We start from the raw sequence: 26,010 nt of genomic DNA, 5'->3' as shown, positions 1-26,010 counted from the left end.
TTAAAGATGTAAAATTTAGATGTATTATCTACTAAAGGAGTGAAGGCAGCAGCAGCGGCAGCGGCAGCGGAGTGTTTACCATGGTTTGTGGTTTTGACAAGAAGAAAATGTCTTGGGGTACGACGTCTTGCTTGGGATACGAGGCGCTTGCTAGAACTTGTATGGGTCGGGATGAGTCACCGCGTACCCGCGTAGACCCCGTTCGCTGTCTTCACACCGTCACTGCCTTCACACCGTCGCTGTCTTCACACCGTCGCTGTTGTCGCACCGTCGAGCTCTCTAGCACCTTCCCGAACTTCGCTGGTGGTTCCCCCTTGTGACGAATAGTTCACGCACTGTCCTTGCACCCGCACTGTCTCCACACGCGCACTGTCTCTACACAGGTACTAAACTACAGTGAAACCGTGAATTGCGAGTTACTTGGCCTGCGACTGTTTTGCAAGACGAGCAAACAGTTTTTAAATAAATATTAATTTGATATACGAGCGAGAGTCTTAGCAATACGAGTAGTAGTACGTGTACACGCTTTGCACTGCCGAGCGTCACGTGATCACAACTGATACACGAGCGAGGGTCTTGCAGTACGAGTAGTAGTATGTGTACACGCTTTGTACTGCCGAGCGTCACGTGATCACAACTGATATAACGAGTGTTTTGATGTACGAGTGCTTTGGATTACAATCACGTTTCCAGAACGAGTTATGCTCGCAATCCAAGGTTTTACTGTATTACAGACTGGCACCAGCACTCGTATAGTCTGTATGATAGCGGTTGGTACCCGTAAGAGTACAGTGCCTGTAATAGTGTAGCACCTCCACGCTTACGGGTGCTATAATACCCCAGTTCAGAAAGTTTTTTTTCTACTGGAGGAATCTGATGAGCTATAAAGCTCTTTTTCACAGATGTCCAGCTGGGGCACGGGGTAACGAACGTCGCAACAATCCATACAAAAGCATCGGGGATGCCTTCCCGATGTCTCGACCTCGTCAGGAATGTCGCCAATTGCACCTGCGAGTGGTCTTGCTCGCGATCGAGAGCTCGGTTCGAGGGAGACGGCCGCCGTGTGTCAACTCTGTGGAACCACGTCACCCCCTACTACCCCCCCCTCCCCCCCTTTGTGATGCGCAATCTCCTGCGACGTTCGGAGTGAGAGACTGAGGCCCTCAAAGGAGCGGCGCTACTCCCTGCACCCCCGAACCGTCGTCTGTGGATCAAGCAAATCACTCGAGACGCCGGTGTGTGTACAGCAGCTGAGAGCAGTTCATGCAAAAGGTATCGGGAAGAGGTCACGTTTGGTGCAAACGGTCCTCCTCCTCCTGCTGCTGCTGCTGCTGACTGGCCTGCGCGTCGAGGAATCAACAAAAACGTTCCTTAAAGGTGAATCGACGACGACGAATCATCAACACGGTGGGTTACATCGAAGCGATGTACAGGGTAGTAGTAGGTGGTGGTGGTGGTGTTGGTGGAGGCGAAGGCCGGGAGGTGATGGATAACGAGAAAGGGCGATGCCGTCAGCGCCGCGAGTGTGGGGGGTTGAGGCGAGGCAAATCAGTTGGCGGCATCAATGTTGATAAAGCGCCGACGGTGTTCGCGAAACCACGTGAAAAGGGGGAGACGTAAATCGGGCTACTCCCAGGAGCAGTGAGCTCTGAAGTTCTTAGATCATTGCAAGGAGTTAACATCTAGCCACCGTGACGATGATGAGAGAGAGACGCAGGCTCCAAATATACAGCAGCAGCAGGCATCGTCAGGATCAGCGATCGAACCCACGACCTCCTGCTCTTTGGTTTTATTCGGTAAAGTCACGTAGGTAAGATAAAATAAAACAATTAAAACACGACGTTTCGGAGGCAACACAAGCTTCCGTCTTCCTTGCAGTCACGGAAGCTTCAAATCTAGAATCCACGACCTCCTGTAGACCACGTGAGGTAGTCAACATCTCATAGCCACCGTGATGATGATGATGAGACGCAGACTCCAAATATACAGCAGCAGCAGCAGCAGGCATCGTCAGGGTCGGGATGGAACCCACGACCTCCTGTATACCAAGCGAGGTAGTTAACATCTCCCAGCCACTGGGGGTATTCCTGCATCTCTTCTCCTCTTCAGGATGTAACTCCTCTCCGTCTCTCTACCTCCTCCACCACCTCCTCTTCGTCGCCTCCGACTGCTTGCGGTCAGGGCGTAGCCGCTCCACGTGGCAGGGGCCCAGCACGTGGGGGGGGGACACGTGGGGGGGGGTCACGTGGGGGACACGTGAGGGGGGGTCACGTGGGGGGGAACGTGAGGGTGGGGGCACGTGGTGGGGGGTCACGTGGGGCACCAAGCGGTGCGGGGAGAGCGCTTCACGACACTTCACGACTGCCATTACTTTACGTACCGCTGCGTTCCGTGACGGCCTACACTTTGCGTCACCTCGCAACTTTACGACCCCTGGCTTTTTACGGCAGCTTTTACGACATCTAACACTTTACGGTAACCCCACCACCCCCACAGACACATTTTACGACACGCAAGATACGCTTTACGATACTACACGACCCCCACCCACCGAAAAACAACCACACTCCATTTTTTTGATTTAAAGCTTTCGTGACTGCAGTAATTCATATTCTTAGTTTTTTCGGTAAAGTCACGTTGAAGAGAAACAACAAAATAACAAAATATATATAAAACAATAAAAAATTCTCACGACCGTTTGAGTTATGGTCGAAACGTCGTGAGAATTTTTTATTGTTTTATATATATTTTGTTATTTTGTTGTTTCTCTTCAACGTGACTTTACCGAAAAAACTAAGAATATGAACCACACTCCAGGCAACTTTTACGACACTTTACGACCCCCTAGTTTCACGACAATTCACGACATCGCTGCCTGAAACTTTACGACACCCCCCCACACACCCCTCCCCCCCCCGGTGTACGCTTTACGGCTGGTTCGGCGTGTGACCTCCACGTGGTGGTGATGGTGGTGGTGATGTAATCCCGATGGTGCCATCAACTCTCCTGCTCCTCAATCCTCCTCGCGAGCAAAGCGGCGTCAGCGTGAGAGCGCGACAGAGAAGAACGCGATGGTGAGAGAGATGGAGAGAGGGGGGTGCTGACCGCAGCACTAGGCGCGCCTAGATCCGCTCGGCCTAAACAAGTAGGTCGAGCGATTGAGTGGCAACGCGCAGTGCCGCTGCCCGAGTGCGTGGTGCTGCTGCTTCTGCACGGAGTCACTGGACACACCGAGAGCCAGGGCCTATACAACGTGAACGTGTGTGTCCGTGTGTGGAGGTCGATTTGAGCAGTACCTGGTGCTGTGTGTGTGTGTGTGGTGCTGTGTGTGTGGTGCTGTGTGTGTGGTGCTGTGTGTGTGGTGTGTGTGTGGTGCTGTGTGTGTGGTGTAGTGCTGTGTGTGGTGTGGTGCTGTGTGTGGTGTGGTGCTGTGTGTGTGGTGCTGTGTGTGCTGTGTGTGTGTGTGGTGCTGTGTGTGTGCTGTGTGCGTGGGGTGCTGTGTGTGTGTGGTGCTGTGTGTGGTGCTGTGTGTGCTGTGTGTGTGTGGTGCTGTGTGTGTGTGGCGCTGTGTGTGTGCTGTGTGTGTGGTGCTGTGTGTGTGGTGCTGTGTGTGTGGTGCTGTGTGTGGTGCTGTGTGTGTGTGGTGCTGTGTGTGGTGTGTGTGTGGTGCTGTGTTCGATTCCCGCTCACGGCCACCACCAACATCGTCACTGGGGAGACAAAGGCGGCCGGGCGTGGTGCTGGTAGCCACCCACGCCGGTAGCCTTCATAGCTGTTGCTGCTACTCGCTACTAACAGCACTTGCCCCTACAGTCTGTTAGAGGCTACACGGAGGATCTTTGTCTTTGTGTAACTCTGTGTGTCTGCTTCTCCGTGTCTCTGTGTGTCTCCGTGTCTCTGTGTGTCTCCGTGTGTCTCCGTGTGTCTTTGTGTGTCTCTGTGTCTCCGTGTCTCTGTGTGTCTCCGCGTCTCTGTGTGTGTCTCTGTGTGTCTCCGTGTGTCTCCGCGTCTCTGTGTGTCTCCGTGTCTCTGTGTGTCTCTGTGTGTGTGTCTCCGTGTGTCTCCGTGTCTCTGTGCGCAGGCGAGTTCTTTGATAGCGGCTGGATTGTCCCTCGCTGCCGCTGCATTTGTCGGTAAGTGGCTCAGTGTGAGTGACTGTGTGTGTCTGTGTGTGTCTGTGTGTGTGTGAGTGACTGTGTGTGTGTGTGTGACTGTGTGTGTGTGACTGTGTGTGAGTGATTGTGTATGAGTGACTGTGTGACTGTGTTTGTGTGTGAATGATTGTGTGTGTGAGTGACTGTGTGACTGGCTGATGCACCACTTGTGCCCCCTACTGTGCCAACTTGTTGTGCTTTAGCCATCCGGCGCTCCGCTCGTTGTTGTGAGCGTCGCTCCTCCGCCCTCCGTTGTTGTTGGAGGGCGACTGCCTCCAACTGCCCAGTAGCGTTCTTCACGAGCCTCCTCCACAGAGGCCGATCTTGATACTGCTGGTACCAGTCATCGGCAAGTCCACTCAGCTCCACGTCCTCCTGTACCACATCACTCCATCTCTTCTCTAGCCCGTGCCGCGCCCATTTGGCCCCCTCAATCCGGCCGAACAAAAGCTGTTTCGGCATGCGGTGGCAGGGTGTGTGAGTGACTGTGTGAGTGTGATGGGGCAGTTGTGAAGAGAGTGGAGAGTTTCCCATTCCTGGGCAGTGTGCTTATGACCGGCTCCAGTTTAATAGCAGAGGTCTCACTCCAAATCAGTCGAGCGGCAATATCTTTTCATCGGTTGCGTAACGCTGTGTGGAAGCTACCTGGTCTGCCGCTCCGCACTAAGCTTCAGGTCTTCTCGGCCACGGTCATTCCCTCCCTTCTCTACGCTTGCGAAACGTGGACCCCCCTAATGGAACATCTTCGCCGGTTAGAAACATTTAGGCTGGCCTGCCTATGATCCATCCTGGGTTTAACCAGGCTGGATTGTGTGAGGAGCTCACAAATCCTTGAAAGATCTTGGCAATGTCCCATCGGTGAGCTCCTCCGGCAGGCAAGGCTGCGTTGGCTGGGTAATGTAGCCCGCATGCCCAGCCACTGCATGCCGAAACAGCTTTTGTTCGGCTGGATCGAGGGGGCTAAACGGGCGTGGCACGGGCTAGAGAAGAGATGGAGTGATGTGGTACAGGAGGACGTGGAGCTGAGTGGACTTGCCGATGACCGGTACCAACGGTGTCAAGATCGGCCTCTGTGGAGGAGGCTCGTGAAGGACGCTACTGGGCAGTTGGAGGCAGTCGCCCTCCAACAACAACGGAGGGCGGAGGAGCGACGCTCACAACAACGAGCGTAGCGCCGGGTGGCTAAAGCACAGCAGGTTGGCACAGTAGGGGGCACAGGTGGTGCATCAGCCAGTCATCTCAGTCAGTCGACTCGTGGCACCTGGATCTGCCCCGTAACCTCCTGCCAGCGGGCGTTCGACACTTCACGTGGCCTCAAAGTGCACATGGCCTGGCACAAGCGTCGTGGTGACGTCACCGCCACTTAGAGGCAAATGGCGGTTGTTGTGTGTGTGAGTGACTATGTGTGTGTGTGAGTGAGTGACTATGTGTGAGTGGGTGAGTGACTGTGAGTGGGTGAGTGACTGTGTGAGTGGGTGAGTGACTGTATGACTGTGTGAGTGACTGTGTTAGTGGGTGAATGTCTGTGTGAGTGACTGTGTGAGTGGCTGAGTGGCTATGTGAGTGGGTGTGTGACTATATGAGTGGGTGAGTGACTGTGTGAGTTGGTGAGTGACTGTGTGAGTGGGTGAGTGACTGTGTGAGTGGGTGAGTGACTGTCTGAGTGCTGGTGTAGCGGTGTGTAGTGAAAATCGCCACTGGGGGAGACAAAGGCGGTCGGGCGTGGTGCTGGCCACCCACCCCCTCGTGTGCCACAGTGCCGGTAGCCTTCATAGGTGCTACTCGCTAACAGCACTTGCCCCTACAGCCTGTTATAGGCTACACGGGGGACCTTTGTCTGTGTCTACCTTCATAGGTGCTGCTGCTACTCGATACTAACAGCACTTGCCCCTACAGCCTGTTAGAGGCTACACGGGGGACCTTTGTGTCTACCTTCACAGGTGCTGCTGCTACTCGCTACTAACAGCACTTGCCCCTACAGCCTGTTAGAGGCTACACGGGGGACCTTTGTCTGTGTCTACCTTCATAGGCGCTGCTGCTACTCGCTACTAACAGCACTTGCCCCTGCGGTGTGTTGAGGCTACGCGGGGGATCTTTGTCTCTGCAGGGCGTTACGCCATCACGGCCTTCAAGCAAGCCGAGCCGGCCATCAAGAAGACGATGCAGACTCTGCCCACGTCGGTGAGCCCAGCGTTGCCACGGCACACGTGCCAGGCTAGGTGCATGAGGTCACGGGACAAGCCCACAGGTGCCGTGGGTTGACTGCTGTGCCAGGTTAGGTGCATGAGGAGGTCACGGGACAGACCCAGCAGGTGCCGTGGGTTGACTGCTGTGCCAGGCTAGGTGCATGAGGAGGTCACGGGACAGACCCAGCAGGTGCCATGGGTTGACTGCTGTGCCAGGCTAGGTGCATGAGGAGGTCACGGGACAGACCCAGCAGGTGCCGTGGGTTGACTGCTGTGCCAGGCTAGGTGCATGAGGAGGTCACAGGACAGACCCAGCAGGTGTCGTAGGTTGACTAGGGGTGGGTGGCTACCAGCACCACACCTGGCCACCTTTGTCTCCCCAGTGGCGATGTTTACTTGACACCGAACCAGGTACTCATTTGAGGCTGAGTCGACCTAGGGGAGGCCCAGGACCGGTTTAGGTAACCGTCACTGATGGTGTTGTCTAAAGCGGTCCTGGGCCTCACCTAGGTCGACTCAGCCTCAGCTGAGTACCTGGTGCTGTGTGTGTAGTAAACATCGCCACTGGGAGAGAGACAAAGGCGGCCGGGCGTGGTGCTGGTAGCCACCCACCCCCTCGTGTGCCACAGTGCCGGTAGCCTTCATAGGTGCTACTCGCTACTAACAGCACTTGCCCCTGCAGTATGCTAGAGGCTACACGGGGGGTCTTTGATATTTTTCTGTGTGTGTGTCTGTGTGTGTGTGTCTGTGTGTGTCTGTGTGTGTGTGTTTGTGTATATCTGCGTGTGTCTGTGTGTGTCTATCTGTGTGTGTGTATCTGTGTGTGTCTGTGTGTGTCTGTGTCTGTGGCCGGCTCCAGTTTAACAGCAGAGGTCTCACTCCGAATCAGTCGAGCGGCAATATCTTTTCATTGGTTGCGTAACGCTATGTGGAAGCTACCTGGTCTGTCACTCCGCACTAAGCTTCAGGTCTTCTCGGCCACGGTCATTCCCTCCCTTCTCTACGCTAGCAAAACGTGGACGCCCCTAATGGAACATCTTCGCCGGTTAGAAACATTTAGGCTAGCCTGCCTACGATCTATCCTGGGTTTAACCAGGTTGGATTGTGTGAGGAGCTCATCAATTTTTCAAAGATCTGGGCAAGGTCCCATTGGTGAGCTCCTCCGGCAGGCAAGGCTGCGTTGGCTGGGTCATGTAGCCTGCATGCCCAGCCACCGCATGCCGAAACAGCTTTTGTTCGGCCGGATCGAGGGACCTAAACGGGCGTGGCACGGGCTAGAGAAGAGATGGAGTGATGTGGTACAGGAGGACGTGGAGCTGAGTGGACTTGCCGATGACTGGTACCAGCGGTGTCAAGATCGGCCTCTGTGGAGGAGGCTCGTGAAGGACGCTACTGGGCAGTTGGAGGTAGTCGCCCTCCAACAACAACGGAGGGCGGAGGAGCGACGCTCACAACAACGAGCGGAGCGCCGGGTGGCTAAAGCACAGCAGGTTGGCACAGTAGGGGGCACAGGTGGTGCATCAGCCAGTCATCTCAGTCATCTTAGTCAGTCGACCCGTGGCATTCGGGTCTGCCCCGTGACCTCCTGCCAGTGGACGTTCGACACTTGAAGTGGCCTAAAGGTGCACATGGCCTGGCACAAGCGTCGTGGTGACGTCACTGCCACTTAGTGGCGAATGGCGGTTGTTGTTGTCTGTGTCTGTGTGGGTGTCTGTGTGTGTCTATATGTGTGTATCTGTGTGTGGGACAGGCGTTTGGTGGTTATTATCGGGGAGGGTTTGAGCCCAAGATGACCAAGCGAGAGGCATCACTCATCCTGGGAGTGAGGTGAGGGAAGCTGCTCACCACCACCATGCTCACCACCACCATGCTCGCCACCACCATGCTCGCCACCACCACGCTCACCACCACCACGCTCACCATCACGCTCACCATCACGTCGCTCACCACCACCACCACTACTACCATATCCACCATCACAACAACAACAACCGCCATTTGCGACTAAGTGGCGGTGACATCACCACGATGCTTGTGCCAGGCTATGTGCACCTTGAGGCCACGTGAGGTGTCGAACGCCCGCTGGCAAGAGGTCACGGGGCAGACCCAGGTGCCATGGGTCGACTGACTGAGATGACTGGCTGGTGCACCACCTGTGCCCCCTACTGTGCCAACCTGCTGTGCTTTAGCCACCCGGCACTCCGCTCATTGTTGTGAGCATCGCTCCTCCGCCCTCCTTTGTTGTTGGAGGGCGACTGCCTCCAACTGCCCAGTAGTGTCCTTCACGAGCCTCCTCCACAGAGGCCGATCTTGACACCGCTGGTACCAGTCATTGGCAAGTCCACTAAGCTCCACGTCCTCCTGTACCACATCACTCCATCTCTTCTCTAGCCCGTGCCGTGCCCGTTTAGGCCCCTCGATCCGGCCGAACAAAAGCTGTTTCGGCATGCCGTGGCTGGGCATGCAGGCTACTTGGCCCAGCCAACACAGTCTTGCCTGCCGGAGGAGCTCACAGATGGGACTTTGTCCAGATCTTTCGAGGATTTGTGAGCTCCTCACACAATCCAGCTTGGTTAATCCCAGGATGAATCGTAGGCAGGCCAGCCTAAATGTTTCTAACCGGCAAAGATGTTCCATTATGGGGGTCCACGTTTTGCAAGCGTAGAGAAGGGAGGGAATGACCGTGGCGGAGAAGACCAGAAGCTTCGTGCGGAGCGACAGACCAGGTAGCTTCCACACAGCGTTACGCAATTGATGAAAAGATAATGCCGCTCGACTAATTCGGAGTGAGACCCCATGCTGTTAAACTGGAGCCCGTCATGAGCACACTGCCCAGGTATGAGAAACTCTCCACTCTCTCCACAACTGCCCCATCACCAATTGGGAGTTGTGGGGGTGGAGTGTCCGATGGTACAAAATACCCAGGCAGGTGCTTAGTTTTGGTGGGGCTAATGGTAAGGTCCCACCTCTTAGTGGCACGCTCCAGGTACAGCAGCAGCGCCTCCAACTCCTCCTCTGAGTGAGCTGCAATTACCAGATCATCGGCATACGTAACATGGTTGAGCAATAGGGAGCCATCCCTTGACCGCACCTGGGCATCGATCAGCCTCCCATTACATCTGTACCAGATGGAAATTCTTCCGGTACAGCCATCGAAGGCATCACAAACTACGTGGTCGAAATAGATGTTAATGTGGGAGCCAGAGGACATCCCTGTCGCACCCCAAGGTGTACACGTAGTTTTACCTAGGCCTGCTCACCATCATGAAGGTCCTTAATGATCGTGAGCAGAGGGTCAGGGACTCCGAAAGCATGAAGAACAACCCAGAGCCCAGGCCTAGTGATGGTATCATAGGCCGTGACCAGGTCAGTAAAGCAGAGATGCAGGTCTTGTTGGAATTCCCTACAGCTCTGCTGTAGCAGACGGACAGAAAATATGGCATCTGTGCAGGACCGCCCTTTCCTGAAACCGCATTGGGGCTCCGCAAGCCTCTCCTCAGCGTGCCTAGCAAGGCGATGTTGAATAATCCTTGCCACAACCTTTCCCGGCACACAGAGGAGTGAGATGCCGCTGTAGTTGTTACAGTCTGTGCGGTCCCACCTTCTTAAAGAGGGGGACCACCAGGGCATCCTTCCAGTCCTGCAGAACCCGTCCAGTGGTACAGACTGTTGTTATGATGTCATGTAGGGCAGTCTGTGCACAAACACCACCCTCCCGCAGCATTTCACTTGGGAGATAATTTCTGCCCTTTGCCTTTCCTGGTCTCAGACTCTGGATTGCCTTCAGTACTTCCTCAACAGATGGAACCTCAGCCAGCCACTCACAGCGGGTGACTTCTTCCAATATTTGAGAAACCGCAGCCTCAGCAGGGTCATCCCCACTTTGTTCCATGTTATCCAGGCTGAGGGATGTCCCCTCCCCCAGGACCTCACAGAAATGGTGAGCAAATCTGCAAACCTGTTCCTGGGGGTCGGATATTGGATCACCATTCTTTCCCTCAATTGATGGTAATAGGTGTGGCACTGCAGGTTACTTTTTTGATGGAATTAAAGAGTGATTTGTGATCGCGGGCCATTGAGGCAGACTCCATCTCTTCAACAACCCGCGACCACCACCCATCCTTGCAGCACCTGACAGCTCTCCGAACCTCCCAAGCCAAGGCTGCGGTAAGCCTCCTCATTCTCTGACCTGGGATGCTGTAGACGATTAGAGTGGGCCTGTCGCTTTTTCTCAGCCAGCTTGAACACCTCCTCTGTCAGCCAGGGTCTCTGGGGAGGTCTGGACCGTGTACCCAAAGCAGCCATTGCAGCTGCATGAGTCACAGTCCTAAACCTCGCCCAGTTACCCTCGACATCAGGAGGAGTGGGGGAAGATGCCAACCCCAGCTGCAAGTGATGATGCAATTCTCGCTTGCAACTTTCATCAGATAACTGAGACCAGGCCACTTTTGGTTGGAATGCGGTCCTGGGTGTACACCCACCACCAGAGTGGAAGAATGGCAGGCGCATCTTACAGATGACTAGTCGATGGTCAGTCGGCAGATCAGCTCCACGGTAGGTCCTGGTGTCAAGGACATGAGCCCGCATGCATCCATGATGTTGTGTGGATGCGCCAATGCCAGAACAGCGTGTTGGTAATTACAAGCCCATGGGCTGCACACAAATCTAGCAGCCTCCTACCGTTGTTATTAAGCTGATCCGGCTCATGCCTTCCAATCACTCCAGACCAGGTGCCAGCATCATGACCAACTCGGGCATTGAAGTCACCCAACAAGATGACTCTATCCCGAGGGGCCACTTTAGCCAGCACCTGTGACAGGAGGTCATAGAAGGCATCTGACTCATCGGCTTTGCCTGCATCCCTCCACGGATGTTCGTCTTCGGTGCGGGCATAAGTAACCACGACCACCACTCCTCGCCTCCGGTTGATGGGAAGGCGAGCCCAAAGTAACCTGGGGCTTACAGCTTCCCACACCTCATCGCCATGCTCCCACGCCCCCTTCATTCTTTTGTTCAAAAGAAGAGCCACACCCTGTTGTTTGGCAGTCTGCTGCCCCGAGTAGAGGACTGTCCACCCCTCATGGTGGCAGGAGCCAGAACTGGTCCACCGGACCACCTGAATGCCACAGAGATCCAGGCGGTACCGGTCCAGCTCCCGACAGAGGAGTGGCAGCCTCTCCTTCCACGTGGCCAAACGAAGTGGCTTTTCGTTGTTTCTGGAGGAGCCCCGAGGGTAGAGATTCAATCTCCTGGCTCCGCCAATTGGGGTTTGGCCAGGAGACGTCATAGACGCCTGTCCCCCCAGGGCCTCTGGTGCAAACTTATTTATAAAATTTTGTCGTCGTGGTTTTGCGGTAATTACTTGAAGGTGGAGGGGTTACCAGCCCCTCGCACCCATCCAGAGCCCCCGGTTGGTCGCTGTGGTGGTCACAGATGCCATGAGGGGAGGAGCTAATCGGAATTGAGGGGAGGGGCCAATTGGAATTGGCTCCTCTCCCCACAGCGCTTCCCACGACAGCGTTGCCCGTCCGGCACCACGAGGAGGTAGGGGGTTGTTTTGCTGAACTACCACTACCACCACTCCTACCAACCACCACTATTACAGCACGAAACAACAAGACATATCTTACGTATAGATCTCTGTGTGAGTCTGTGGGTCTCTGTGCGAGTCTGTGGGTCTCTGTGCGAGTCTGTGGGTCTCTGTGTGTCTGTGGGTCTCTGTGTGAGTGTGTGGGTCTCTGTGTGTGCATGAGTCTGTGTGTGTGAGTCTGTGTGCGTGTGTGCGTGAGTCTGCGTGAGTCTGGGTGTGTGAGTCTGCGTGTGTGCGTGAGTGAGTCTGCGTGTGTGCGTGAGTATGCGTGTGCGAATTTGCGTGAGTCTGCGTGTGTGATTGAGTTTGTGTGCTGTGTGTGCGTGAGTGAGTCTGTGTGTGCGTGAGTGAGTCTGTGTGTGTGAGTCAGTCTGTGTGTGTGCGTGAGCGAGTCTGTGTGTTTGTGAGTCTGTGTGTGTGTGAGTCAAGGATTGACTTGACGGCGGGGAAGGCTGCGATGGCTGGGTCATGTAGCCCGCATGCCCAGCCACCGCATGCCGAAACAGCTTTTGTTCGCCCGGATTGAGGGGGCTAAGCGGGCGCGGCACGGGCTAGAGAAGAGATGGAGTGATGTGGTACAGGAGGACGTGGAGCTGAGTGGACTTGCCGATAACTGGTACCAGCGGTATCAAGATCGGCCTCTGTGGAGGAGGCTCGTGAAGGATGCTACTGGGCAGTTGGAGGCAGTCGCCCTCCAACAACAACGGAGGGCGGAGGAGCGACGCTCAGAACAACGAGCGGAGCGCCGGGTGGCTAAAGCACAGCAGGTTGGCACAGTAGGGGGCACAGGTGGTGCATCAGCCAGTCATCTCAGTCAGTCATCTCAGTCAGTCGACCCGTGGCACCTGGGTCTGCCCCGTGACCTGCCAGCGGGCGTTCGACACTTCACGTGGCCTCAGGGTGCACATAGCCTGGCACAAGCGTCGTGGTGACGTCACCGCCACTTAGTGGCGAATGGTGTTGTTGTTGTGTGTGAGTCTGTGTGTGTGTGAGTCGGTGTGTGTGTGTAGGTGTGTGTGTGTGTAGTGTGTATGTAGTGTGTATATGTAGTGTGTAGTGCTGTCTCTCCCCCCCCAGCCCCACTCCTAACAAGGTGTATGTAGTGTGTGTGTAGTGTGTGTGTAGTGTGTGTGTGGTGTGTGTATGTAGTGAGTGTGTGTGTATGTAGTGTGTGTATGTAGTGTGTGTGTAGTGAGTGTGTGTGTGCTGTCTCCCCCCCCAGCCCCACTGCTAACAAGGTGAAGGTTGCTGAGGCTCACAGACGGATCATGATGCTGAACCACCCCGACAGAGGTGAGCGGGGGGTTGATGTGTGCTGTGTGTCATGTGTGTGTGTCGTGTGTGTGTGCGCTGTGTGCTCTGTATGTGTGTGCTGTGTGTGCTGTGTGTGTGCGGGGTGTGTGTGTGTGGGGTGTGTGTTCTGTGTGTGGGGTGTGTGTGCTGTGTGTGGGTGGGGTGTGTGGTGGGGTGTGTGGTGGGGTGTGTGGGTAGGGTGGGGGGTGTGGTGGGGTGTGTGGTGGGGTGTGTGTGGGGAGCGGTGGTGTAGTGGTTAGCGTGCTGCGCTGTGAACCCGGTGACCCTGGTTCGATTCCCGTTCACGGTCAACACAATTGACGATTATCTGAGCCTCCCCTAGGTCGACTCAGCCTCAAATGAGTACCTGGTGTGTAAACATCGCCACTGGGGAGACAAAGGCGGCCGGGTGTGGTACTGGCCACCCACCCCCTCGTGTACCGTTCCGACCTTCATAGGTGCTCGCTAACAGCACTTGCCCCTACAGTCTGTTAAGGCTATATGGGGGGTCTTTGTCTTTGTGGGTGTGTGGGGAACGGTGGTGTAGTGGTTAGCGCTACGCTGCGCTATGAACCTGGCGACCCAGGTTCCATTCCCGCTCACGGCCAACACCAGTGACGATTTTCTGAACCGGTCCCGGGCCTCCCCTAGGTCGACTTAGCCTCAAATGAGTACCTGGTGCGGTGTGTAAACATCACCACTGGGGAGACAAAGGCGGTCGGGCGTGGTGTTGGCCACCCACCCCCTTGTGTGCTGTTCCAGCCTTCATAGGTGTTCGCTAACAGCACTTGCCCCTACAGTCTGTTAGAGGCTACACGGGGGACCTTTGTGTCTACCTTCATAGGTGCTGCTGCTACTCACAACACTTGCCCCTACAGTCTGTTGGATCTTTGTCTTTGTTGCTACCTGCAGGTGGCTCCCCGTTCCTCGCTGCAAAAATCAACGAAGCTAAAGACTTCCTGGACATGAGCGGCAAGAAGTGATGGACCCTCGACCACACAGACACCCACAGGCTCACACAGAGACCCACAGACTCCCACAGACACCCACAGACTCACACAGAGACCCACAGACTCACACAGACCCACACAGCGTGGGAAGTTGCTGCCCTCGTCAGTGCGAGGAGGGTCCAGGGCACCACTTGATGACTGCGGAATCTCGGCGGTGGCTCTGCCGTGTCTGCGTCCGTCCTAACAAGACGCGGGGCGCTCTGTGAGGTTTCCTGCAGCGGGATTCCGTCTCTAGCAGCGATGCCGATTTCGCAATCAGGTGGGGGGTGGGGGCTTGGGGGGTGGCAACTCCTCTCCTCACGTTTCTGAATAAATTAAAATGTAAAATGCACAAGCAGCTGTCATGGTTTTTGTCGATTCGCTCTGGTTGGCTACAGTCACCCACTCACGCAGTCACACACGTAGTCACTCACAGTCACTCACCCACTCACACAGTCACCATCTAACAGTCACTCACCCTCTAACACAGTCACACAGTCACTCACCCACTTACACAGTCACTCACCCACTTACACAGTCACTCACCCACTTACAGTCACTCACACAGTCACTCACCCACTTACAGTCACTCACACAGTCACCCACTCACACAGTCACTCACCCACTCACAGTCACTCACCCACTCACACAGTCACTCACCCACTCACACAGTCACTCACCCACTCACACAGTCACTCACACAGTCACACAGTCACTCACACAGTCACTCACCCACCCACTCACCCACCCACTCACACAGTCACTCACCCAGTCACTCACCCACTCACACACTCACCCACCCACTCAGTCACTCACCCACCCACTCACACACTCACCCACCCACTCACACAGTCACCCACTCACACAGTCACCCACTCACACAGTCACTCACCCACTCACACAGTCACTCACACACCCACTCACACACCCACTCACCCACTGACACAGCCACTCACCCACTCACACAGTCACTCACAGTCACTCACCCACTCACACAGTCACTCACCCTCTAACACAGTCACTCACCCTCTAACACAGTCACTCACCCACTCACAGTCACTCACCCACTCACAGTCACTCACACAGTCACTCACCCACTCACGTAGTCACTCACACACTCACCCACTGACTCACCGACTCACACAGTAACTTACCCACTCACGTAGTCACTCACACACTCACCAACACTCACCCGCCGTCAGATTAGCAAGTTCGCCTTCGTTACGGTGCGAAAGAGTTCAACGTACGGCGCGAACACACACTCAATACAACACACACAACACACTCCACACTACTTGCTGTACTGCCGCTGTACCCTCCACACGAGGCGAAGGGGGAATGGGCACGTGACCCCAACGCCGACGCCAGACGACTCGAGAGAGAGCGACACGGGTCGACAAAGCGGAATATTGCAACCATCATCATCGTCGTCGTCGTATTACAGTGCAGTAACATGAGTACAGTAGTACAGTGCAGTAACATGAGAACAGTAGAACAGTGCGGTAACATGAGAACAGTGGAACAGCGCGGTAACATGAGAACAGTGGAAGTGCAGTAACATGAGAACAGTGGAACTGCGGTAACGTGAGTACAGTGGAACAGTACGGTAACATGAGAACAGTAGAACAGTGCAGTAACGTGAGTACAGTGGAACAGTGCAGTAACATGAGAACAGTGGAACAGTGCAGTAACATGAGAACAGTGGAACTGCGGTAACGTGAGTACAGTGGAACAGTACGGTAACATGAGAACAGTAGAACAGTGCAGTAACGTGAGTACAGTGGAACAGTGCAGTAACATGAGAACAGTGGAACAGCGCGGTAACATGAGAACAGTGGAACTGCGGTAACGTGAGTACAGTGGAACAGTGCGGTAACGTGAGTACAGTGGAACAGTGCGGTAACGTGAGTACAGTGGAACAGTGCAGTAACGTGAGTACAGTGGAACAGTGTGGTAACGTGAGTACAGCGGAATAGTGCGGTAACGTGAGAACAGTGGAACAGTGTGGTAACATGAGTACAGTGGAACAGTGCGGTAACATGAGTACAGTAGAACAGTGCAGTAACGTCAGTACAGTAGAAGTGCGGTAACATGAGTACAGCGGAACAGTGCGGTAACGTGAGAACAGTGGAACAGTGTGGTAACGTGAGTACAGCGGAACAGTGCGGTAACATGAGTACAGTGGAACAGTGTGGTAACATGAGTACAGCGGAACAGTGCGGTAACATGAGTACAGTGGAACAGTGTGGAAACATGAGAACAGTGGAACAGTGTGGTAACGTGAGTACAGCGGAACAGTGTGGTAACATGAGTACAGTGGAACAGTAAGGTAACGTGAGTACAGTGGACTAGTGCGGTAACGTGAGTACAGTGGAACAGTGCGGTAACGTGAGTACAGACGAACATTGCGTTAACGTGGGTACAGTGGAACAGTGCGGTAACGTGAGAACAGTGGAACACTTCCTGCGAGACAGGGAACGGGGGCAGCATCTCTCCTCGTTCTCTCAACGCCGATTTCAACATTGCAGCATGGAGCAGCAGCCGGGGACACCACGGGGTGGACACCAGGGGGTGGACACCACGGGGTGGACACCACGGGGTGGACACCACGCACCGCTGGCCCTCAACATATTCCCAAACGACGACGGGAAACGAAGGCACAGAAACAATTCAACGCACGCAAGCGCCAACGCGCCAGCAAATGGCACCAACACCCCCCCCCCCCCAAACTCTAGTACTAAACTCCGGCAACGCAAGACCCACTGACGTGCCAACGTTGGGGGCAACGTTGGGTCAACGTTGAACGCGCTCGTTGTGCCAATGTTGTGGCGACACTGGGGTCAACGTTGGGCCAACGTTGGCTCAACGTTCGCTCATCACTGGCAAGTGGTTCTGGCCAGCCTAGGCCTAACGGTCCAACATTTATTGGGAATCCCCCCCCCAACCTCGCCCACACCCCCAAAACCCGCCACCGCCACCACCAGCAGCGCCACCAAACAACAATACTGATGGCATTGATTTTTTAAAGATGAATGTTGCCACGGAATCGCGATGGGAGAGAATCGTTTGCACCCAGAGCTATTTACACACCACCGTCACCATCGCTAACATCACCGTCACCATCGCTAACATCACCAGCATCATCATCATCATCATACACAACCAAATCCATCATTGCCGTTGCAGCCATGGTCACCGTCGCAGTAATCATCGCCATCGCAGCAATCACCATCACGGCGATCATCATCACCATCACCATCATGGCTATCATAATCACCATCACAGCAATAATCATCACCATCAGAGTAATCATCACCATCACAGCAATCACCATCGCAGCAATCACCATCACGGCTATCATCATCACCATCAGAATAATCATCATCACCATCACGGCAATCATCATCACCACCATCAGAGTAATCATCACTATCAGAGTAATCATCATCACCATCACAGCAATAATCACCATCACGGCTATCATCACCATTACGGCGATCATCATCACCATCAGAGTAATCATCACCATCGCAGCAATCACCATCACGGCTATCATCACCATCACGGCTATCATCATCACCATCACGGCGATCATCATCACCATCACAGCAATAATTATCACCATCAGAGTAATCATCACCATCACGGCGATCATCATCACCATCAGAGTAATCATCACCATCGCAGCAATCACCATCACGGCGATCATCATCACCATCGCGGCAATAATCATCACCATCAGAGTAATCATCACCATCACGGCGATCATCATCACCATCAGAGTAATCATCACCATCGCAGCAATCACCATCGCAGCAATCACCATTGCAGCAATCATCATAACAGCCACAACAACCACCACCACCACACAACCACAACAACCGCACGCAGAGCTCTTTGGTGCAGATTTCCATGGCGCAGGAGGGCTCCGGGTAGACAACCGGACATTGCATCCCGATCCCTTGCCAACCTGAGTTCAATTCCCGGTCGGTGCTAACATCAGGGAAGTCCGCCGGCGAGCCTCGTAAGCCCGTGGACAAGTCCAAGGTAACCCCAAGGTGAGTCCGGTGAGCCCACGGTAAGGCCACGGCAAGTACAGTAAGCCCACGGTGAGCCCATAAAGTCCATGCCGAGTCTGGTGAGTCCACGGTGAGTCCGGTAAGCCCACAGCGAGTCCAGTAAGGCCACGGTGAGTCCGGTAAGCCGCACGGTGAGTCCAGTAAGGCCACAGTGAGTCCGGTGAGTCCACGGTGAGTCCGGTAAGCCCACAGCGAGGCCAGAAAGGCCACGGTGAGTCCGGCAAGCGCACGGTGAGTCTGGTAGGTCCACGGTGAGTCTGGTAGGTCCACGGTGAGTCTGGTAGGTCCACGGTGAGTCTGGTAGGTCCACGGTGAGTCCGGTAGGCCGCACGATGAGTCCAGCAAGCCCACGATGAGTCCGGGAAGCCCACAGTGAGTCCAGTAAGTCCACGGTGAGTCCGGTAAGCCGACGGTGAGGCCGGTAATCCGCACGGTGAGTCCAGTAAGTCCACGGTGAGTCCAGTAAGTCCACGGTGAGTCCAGTAAGTCCACGGTGAGTCGTGCAAGCCCACAGTGAGTCCGGCAAGGCCACGGTGAGTCCAGCAAGGCCACGGTGAGTCCGGCAAGGCCACGGTGAGTCGTGCAAGCCCACGGTGAGTCCGGCAAGGCCACGGTGAGTCTGGTAAGCCCACAGTGAGGCCGGTAAGCCCACGGTGAGGCCGGTAAGACCACGGTGAGTCTGGAATGCCCACGGTGAGTCGTGCAAGCCCACGGTGAGTCCGGCAAGGCCACGGTGAGTCGTGCAAGCCAACGGTGAGTCCGGCAAGGCCACGGTGAGGCCGGTAAGCCCACGGTGAGTCGTGCAAGCCCACGATGAGTCTGGGAAGCCCACGGCAAATCTGGCAAGCACACGGTAAGTCTGGCAAGTCAAAAGTAAGTCTGGTAAGCCCTCGGTATGACAAGCACATGGCAAGCATGGTAATCCTGGCAAGCCCACGGTGAGTCTGGTAAGCCCACGGTAATCCTGGCAAGCCCACGGTGAGTCTGGTAAGCCCACGGTGAGTCTGGTAAGCCCATGGTAATCCTGGCAAGCCCACGGTGAGTCTGGTAAGCCCACAGTAAGCCAGTGGTAAGAGTTGGGGCATCGAATCGACCCCTGATCACTCTGCGAGCATCTTCACTCGGTTCAGCCAAGTAACATCCAGAACCAAGTAACATCACCATCGCCTTACCATCACCTTACCACCATCACCGTCCCTTATCATCATCACCACCACCACCCCCCCCACACCTTATCACCACCACCATCCCTTAGAACCACCACCAATACCATTGTTATCGTGATCCCAAAGTTCCCTAAGCCCCGATCCCCAGCCCCTCGCCATTGAGGATGAGTGGGTGAAGGAGTGGGTGGAAGGAGCGGGGGTAAAGGAGTGGGTGGGTGGGTGAACGTGTGGGTGGGTGAACGTGTGGGTGGGTGAAGGAGTAGGTGGGTGAAGTGGATGGGTGAAGGAGTTGGCGTTGTGGGTGGAGTGTGGGGTTAGTTGGTGGGTGAAGGAGGAGGTGGGTGGAGTGGGTAGGTGGAGTGGATGGGTGAAGGAGTTGGTGTTGTGGGTGGAGTGTGGGGTTGGTGGAGTGTGGGGGGTGAGTTGGTGACTAGGCCATCATCACCACCACCACCCCACTCACCAACGCCACCACTGCCCTCATCCCGCCCCCATCAATGCCGTCCTGTGGTATTGCCGAATTCTCTCCCGTAATCGGCGTTGCGGTAAGAGCCGTGGGGACGGGAGGCTACGACCTGAGGCCGTGACCTGAGGCTATGGCCGGTGGGGGTGGGTTGGGGGGGGGGGCTGTGGAGTCGCGGGGGGGGGGGGGAGGCTGGACGGACCACAACAACAACAACGAAGCTCAAACTATAACTCAGAACAAAAACGATGTTGTATATGTAGGGCTCATATACAAAAACAAACACCCCCCCCCCCCTCAATTCCCTAAGAACCTCAAGGTTGGGGGGAGGTGGGGGGCTCATGGCTACGCCAAGAGAAGATCACAAACACACGCAGAGAGACGCAGCAGCGTCTCAAGTCCACCACTCGCTAAAGAGTCACTTAGCCAGGCCGCAGGCCCTCTCTCTCTCTCCCTTTCCCCTTCACTCTCCCCATCACCACTCTCCCTCCCTCCTCCCTTCACTCTCCCCATCACCACTCTCCCTCCCTCCTCCCATCACTCTCCCCATCACTCTCCCCATCACCACTCTCCCTCCCTCCTCCCATCACTCCCCATCACTCTCCCTCCCTCCTCCCATCACTCTCCCCATCACTCTCCCCATCACCACTCTCCCTCCCTCCTCCCATCACTCCCCATCACTCTCCCTCCCATCACTCCCCATCACCACTCTCCCCATCACTCTCCCTCCCCATCACCACTCTCCCCATCACTCTCCCTCCCTCCTCCCATCACCACTCTCCCCATCACCACTCTCCCTCCCCATCACCACTCTCCCTCCCCATCACCACTCTCCCCTTCACTCTCCCCATCACCACTCTCCCTCCCCATCACCACTCTCCCTCCCCATCACCACTCTCCCCATCACTCTCCCTCCCCATCACCACTCTCCCCATCACTCTCCCCATCACTCTCCCTCCCCATCACCACTCTCCCCTTCACTCTCCCCATCACCACTCTCCCCATCACTCTCCCTCCCCATCACCACTCTCCCCATCACTCTCCCCATCACTCTCCCTCCCCATCACCACTCTCCCCATCACCACTCTCCCCATCACTCTCCCTCCCCATCACCACTCTCCCCATCACCACTCTCCCCATCACCACTCTCCCCATCACCACTCTCCCTCCCCATCACCACTCTCCCCATCACCACTCTCCCTCCCCATCACCACTCTCCCCATCACCACTCTCCCTCCCCATCGCCACTCTCTCCCCCGCTACTCCGTGCCGTTAGCGTTGCGCCCGGCCCTGTTGCGGGGGGCCTGGCCCCAACCGCCGCCCCCTCGCCACCCCCGTCCCCTCGGCCTCTGGGGGGCCGACGAGTTGGGGGGCCCCCCCGCGATCGAGGGGGGGGGGGCCCTCGGTCCAGCGAGCGTCGACGTTGAGCCGTTGGGTAGCCGGGGGGCCGTGGATGGGAGAGGAGACGAACACAGTGCCTGGGGGGGGGGGGGGTGGGGGGAAGGGATGGGGGTGGGGGGAAGGGATGGGGGTGAGGGGTTTGGGGGATGGGGGCGGGCAGGGGAGGAGGAGGGAGAAGTTGAATTCTCTGCAGCTCGAGGTGAATCCTGCGGCTCGCTATCTCTGTCCGTCTGTCCCGTCTGTCGAGGGGAGCGGTGGTGCAGCGGTTAGCACTGCGCTGCGCTACGAACCCGGCAGTGACCAGAGTTCAATTCCCGCTCACGGCCAACACCGGTGACGATTATCTGACCCAGTCACGGGCCTCCCCTAGGTGGACTCAGGCTCAAATGAGTACCTGGTATGGTGAGTAAAAGATCAGCACTCTGGAGACAAAGATCAGCACTCTGGACGTGGTGCTGGCCACCCACCCCCTCGTGTGCCGTGCCGGCCTTCGTAGGTGCTCGCTAACAGCACTTGCCCCTACAGTCTGTTAAGGCTATTTGGGGGATCTTTGTCTTTTTGTTTATGTCGTTGTCTACATGTGTGTGTGTACGTGTGTGTGTGTACGTGTGTGTGTGTACGTGTGTGTGTATGGTTACACACACACATGAGCTCCTCCGGCGGGGAAGGCTGCGATGGCTGGGTCATGTAGCCCGCATGCCCAGCCACCGCCTGCCGAAACAGCTTTTGTTCGGCCGGATTGAGGGGGCTAAGCGGGCGCGGCACGGGCTAGAGAAGAGATGGAGTGATGTGGTACAGGAGGACGTGGAGCTGAGTGGACTTGCCGATGACTGGTACCAGCGGTGTCAAGATCGGCCTCTGTGGAGGAGGCTCGTGAAGGACGCTACTGGGCAGTTGGAGGTAGGCGCCCTCCAACAACAACGGAGGGCGGAGGAGCGACACTCAGAACAACGAGCGGAGCGCCGGGTGGCTAAAGCACAGCAGGTTGGCACAGTAGGGGGCACAGGTGGTGCATCAGCCAGTCATCTCAGTCAGTCGACCCGTGGCACCTGGGTCTGCCCCGTGACCTCCTGCCAGCGGGCGTTCGACACTTCACGTGGCCTCAGGGTGCACATAGCCTGGCACAAGCGTCGTGGTGACGTCACCGCCACTTAGTGGCGAATGGCGGTTGTTGTTGTATGGTTAGAAACATTTAGCCTGGCCTGCCTACGATCCATCCTGGGTTTAACCAGGCTGGATTGTGTGAGGAGCTCACAAATCCTTGAAAGATCTGGGCAAGGTCCCATCGGTGAGCTCCTCCGGCAGGCAAGGCTGCGTTGGCTGGGCCATGTAGCCCGCATGCCCAGCCACCGCATGCCGAAACAGCTTTTGTTCAGCCGGATCGAGGGGGCTAAACGGGCGCGGCACGGGCTAGAGAAGAGATGGAGTGATGTGGTACAGGAGGACGTGGAGCTGAGTGGACTTGCCAATGACTGGTACCAGCGGTGTCAAAATGAAGGACGCTACTGGGCAGTTGGAGGTAGTCGCCCTCCAACAAAAACGGAGGGCGGAGGAGCGACGCTCACAACAACAAGCGGAGCGCCGGGTGGCTAAAGCACAGCAGGTTGGCACAGTAGGGGGCACAGGTCGTGCATCAGCCAGTCATCTCAGTCAGTCATCTCAGTCAGTCGACTGGTGGCACCTGGGTCTGCTCCGTGACCTCCTGCCAGCGGGCGTTCGACACTTCACGTGGCCTCAGGGTGCACATGGCCTGGCACAAGCGTCGTGGTGACGTCACCGCCACTTAGTGGCGAAAAGCGGTTGTTGTCCGTGTGTAGTACGTGTCTGAGTGTGTGTACGTGTCTGTGTGTGTGTGTATGTATGTATGTGTCTGTGTGTGTGTGTGTAGTACGTGTCTGAGTGTGTGTACGTGTCTGTGTGTGTGTGTACGTGTCTGTGTGTGTGTGTACGTGTCTGAGTGTGTGTACATGTCTGTGTGTCACCTTAGCATCTGGGGATGGAAGACCCAGACGTGCATTTGGGTCGGTAGGTTGACAGGGCTCAGTGGCAGTTCCTGGACTCACACAGACACATTAGAAATCAGTGGCAGCTCCTGGACTTAACACAGACACATTAGAAATCAGTGGCAGCTCCTGGACTTAACAGACACATTAGAAATCAGTGGCAGCTCCTGGATTTAACAGACACATTAGAAATCAGTGGCAGCTCCTGGACTTAACAGACACATCAGAAATCAGTGGCAGCTCCTGGACTTAACACAGACACATCAGAAATCAGGGGCAGCTCCTGGACTTAACAGACACATTAGAAATCAGGGGCAGCTCCTGGACTTAACGCAGACACATTAGAAATCAGTGGCAACCCCTGGACTTAACAGACACATTAGAAATCAGGGGCAGCTCCTGGACTTAACGCAGACACATTAGAAATCAGTGGCAACTCCTGGACTTAACGCAGACACATTAGAAATCAGTGGCAGCTCCTGGACTTAACAGACAAATTAGAAATCAGTGGCAGCTCCTGGACTTAACACAGACACATTAGAAATCAGGGGCAGCTCCTGCACTTAACAGACACATTAGAAATCAGGGCAGCTCCTGGACTTAACGCAGACACATTAGAAATCAGGACAGCTCCTGGACTTAACACAGACACATTAGAAATCAGTGGCAGCTCCTGGACTTAACAGAGATTAGAAATCAGTGGCAACTCCTGGACTTAACGCAGACATTAGAAATCAGTGGCAGCTCCTGGACTTAACACAGACACATTAGAAATCAGTGGCAGCTCCTGGACTAAACACAGACACATTAGAAATCAGTGGCAGCTCCTGGACTTAACACAGACACATTAGAAATCAGTGGCAGCTCCTGTGGTCACACAAACATTATATCCCGTGCCACTCACCCTCTCACCGTTTTACCCACTCACCCTCACCAACCCACTCACCCTCACCCACCCACTCACTCACTCAACCACTCACCCTTACTCTCACTCCCCCTCTAACCTTCTCACTCACCCACTCACTTGCACACACTCACCCTCACACAGACCCACTCACCCTCACTCACCCTCACTTTCAAACACACTCTCAGCCTCACTCTCACCCTCTCACTCACCCACTCACTTGCACACACACTCACCCTCACTCACTCGATCACTCGCGTACACTCACACACTCACCCTCACTCACCCACCCACTCACTCACACTCACCCACTCACCCTCACTCACCCACCCACTCACCCTCACACACACTCACCCACTCACTCTCACACTCACCCACCCACTCACCCTCACTCTCACACCCACCCACTCACCCTCATCCACCCACTCACCCTCACTCACCCACTCACTCACTCACCCTCACTCACCCACCCACTCATCCTCACTCTCACACTCACCCACCCACTCACACTCACCCACCCTCACCCACCCACTCACCCTCACTCACCCACCCGCTCATACACTCACTCATACACTCACTCACATACACACACAATCACCCACTCACCCTCACACACTCACCCACTCACCCTCACCCACCCACTCACCCTCACTCTCACACTCACCCACCCACTCACCCTCACACTCACACACCCACCCACTCACCCTCACTCACCCACCCACTCACCCTCACTCACCCACCCACTCACCCTCACCCTCACTCACCCACCCACTCACCCTCACTCACACTCAACCACCCACTCACACTCACCCACCCACCCACTCACCCTCACTCACCCACTCACCCTCACTCACCCTTACTCTCGACCCACCCACCCACCCTCACTCACCCACCCACTCACCCTCACTCACCCACTCACCCTCACTCACCCTCACTCACCCTCACCCACCCACCCACTCACCCTCACTCACCCTCACTCACCCTAACTCACCCACCCACTCACCCTCACTCACCCACCCACCCACTCACCCTCACTCACCCCCCCACCCACTCACCCTCACTCACCCACCCACTCACCCTAACTCACCCACCCACTCACTCACCCTCACTCACCCACCCACCCACTCAACCTCACTCACTCACCCTCACTCACCCACCCACTCACACCCACTCACTCTCACACTCACCCACCCACTCACCCTCACTCTCACACCCACCCACTCACCCTCATCCACCCACTCACCCTCACTCACCCACTCACTCACTCACCCTCACTCACCCACCCACTCATCCTCACTCTCACACTCACCCACCCACTCACACTCACCCACCCTCACCCACCCACTCACCCTCACTCACCCACCCGCTCATACACTCACTCACATACACACACAATCACCCACTCACCCACTCACCCTCACACACTCACCCACTCACCCTCACGCTCACCCACCCACTCACACACTCACCCACCCACTCACCCTCACACTCACACACCCACCCACTCACCCTCACTCACCCACCCACCCTCACTCACCCACCCACCCTCACTCACCCACCCACCCTCACCCTCACTCACCCACCCACTCACCCTCACTCACCCTCACTCTCACACTCACCCACCCACCACTCACCCACCCACTCACTCACCCTCACTCACCCACCCACCCACTCACACTCACCCACCCTCACTCACTCTCACTCACCCACCCACTCACCCTCACTCACCCTCACTCTCACACTCACCCACCCACCCACTCACCCACCCACCCACTCACACTC

General features: G+C 55.8%; 2 protein-coding genes across 4 annotated transcripts in view; one reads left to right on the top strand and one right to left on the bottom strand.

Moving 5' to 3' along the window:
* The first annotated feature begins 2,899 nt into the window (after positions 1–2,899).
* DNAJC19 (DnaJ heat shock protein family (Hsp40) member C19) lies at positions 2,900–14,567 on the top strand. The gene is made up of 6 exons (XM_076054694.1): positions 2,900–3,074; positions 4,082–4,133; positions 6,262–6,335; positions 8,091–8,167; positions 13,153–13,223; positions 14,136–14,567. The coding sequence occupies exons 1-6, from the start codon at positions 3,072–3,074 to the stop codon at positions 14,204–14,206; spliced, it is 348 nt and encodes a 115-aa protein (XP_075910809.1). The 5' UTR covers positions 2,900–3,071; the 3' UTR covers positions 14,207–14,567.
* Positions 14,568–21,112: 6,545 nt separating this feature from the next.
* Positions 21,113–26,010, bottom strand: part of LOC116956760 (RNA-binding protein FXR1-like) — a 44,942-nt gene continuing 40,044 nt past the window's right edge. The window contains exons 15-16 of one of the 3 annotated variants that reach the window (XM_076054693.1): positions 23,304–23,374; positions 21,113–21,398 (exon numbers count right to left, since the gene is read on the bottom strand). In XM_076054693.1, the coding sequence (XP_075910808.1) occupies positions 21,143–21,398; positions 23,304–23,374 (327 nt within the window). In that variant the 3' untranslated portion in view covers positions 21,113–21,142. The remainder of the gene's footprint in view (positions 21,399–23,303; positions 23,375–26,010) is intronic. The other 2 variants (XM_076054692.1, XM_076054691.1) reach the window with 2 other exon arrangements.

This window comes from Petromyzon marinus, chromosome 67 (genome assembly GCF_048934315.1).
Source record: "Petromyzon marinus isolate PM22_M1 ecotype Great Lakes invasive population chromosome 67, UKy_Petmar_22M1.pri1.0, whole genome shotgun sequence".
Classification (NCBI taxonomy): domain Eukaryota; kingdom Metazoa; phylum Chordata; class Hyperoartia; order Petromyzontiformes; family Petromyzontidae; genus Petromyzon; species Petromyzon marinus.
This window is presented reverse-complemented; position numbering and strand designations above follow the sequence as displayed.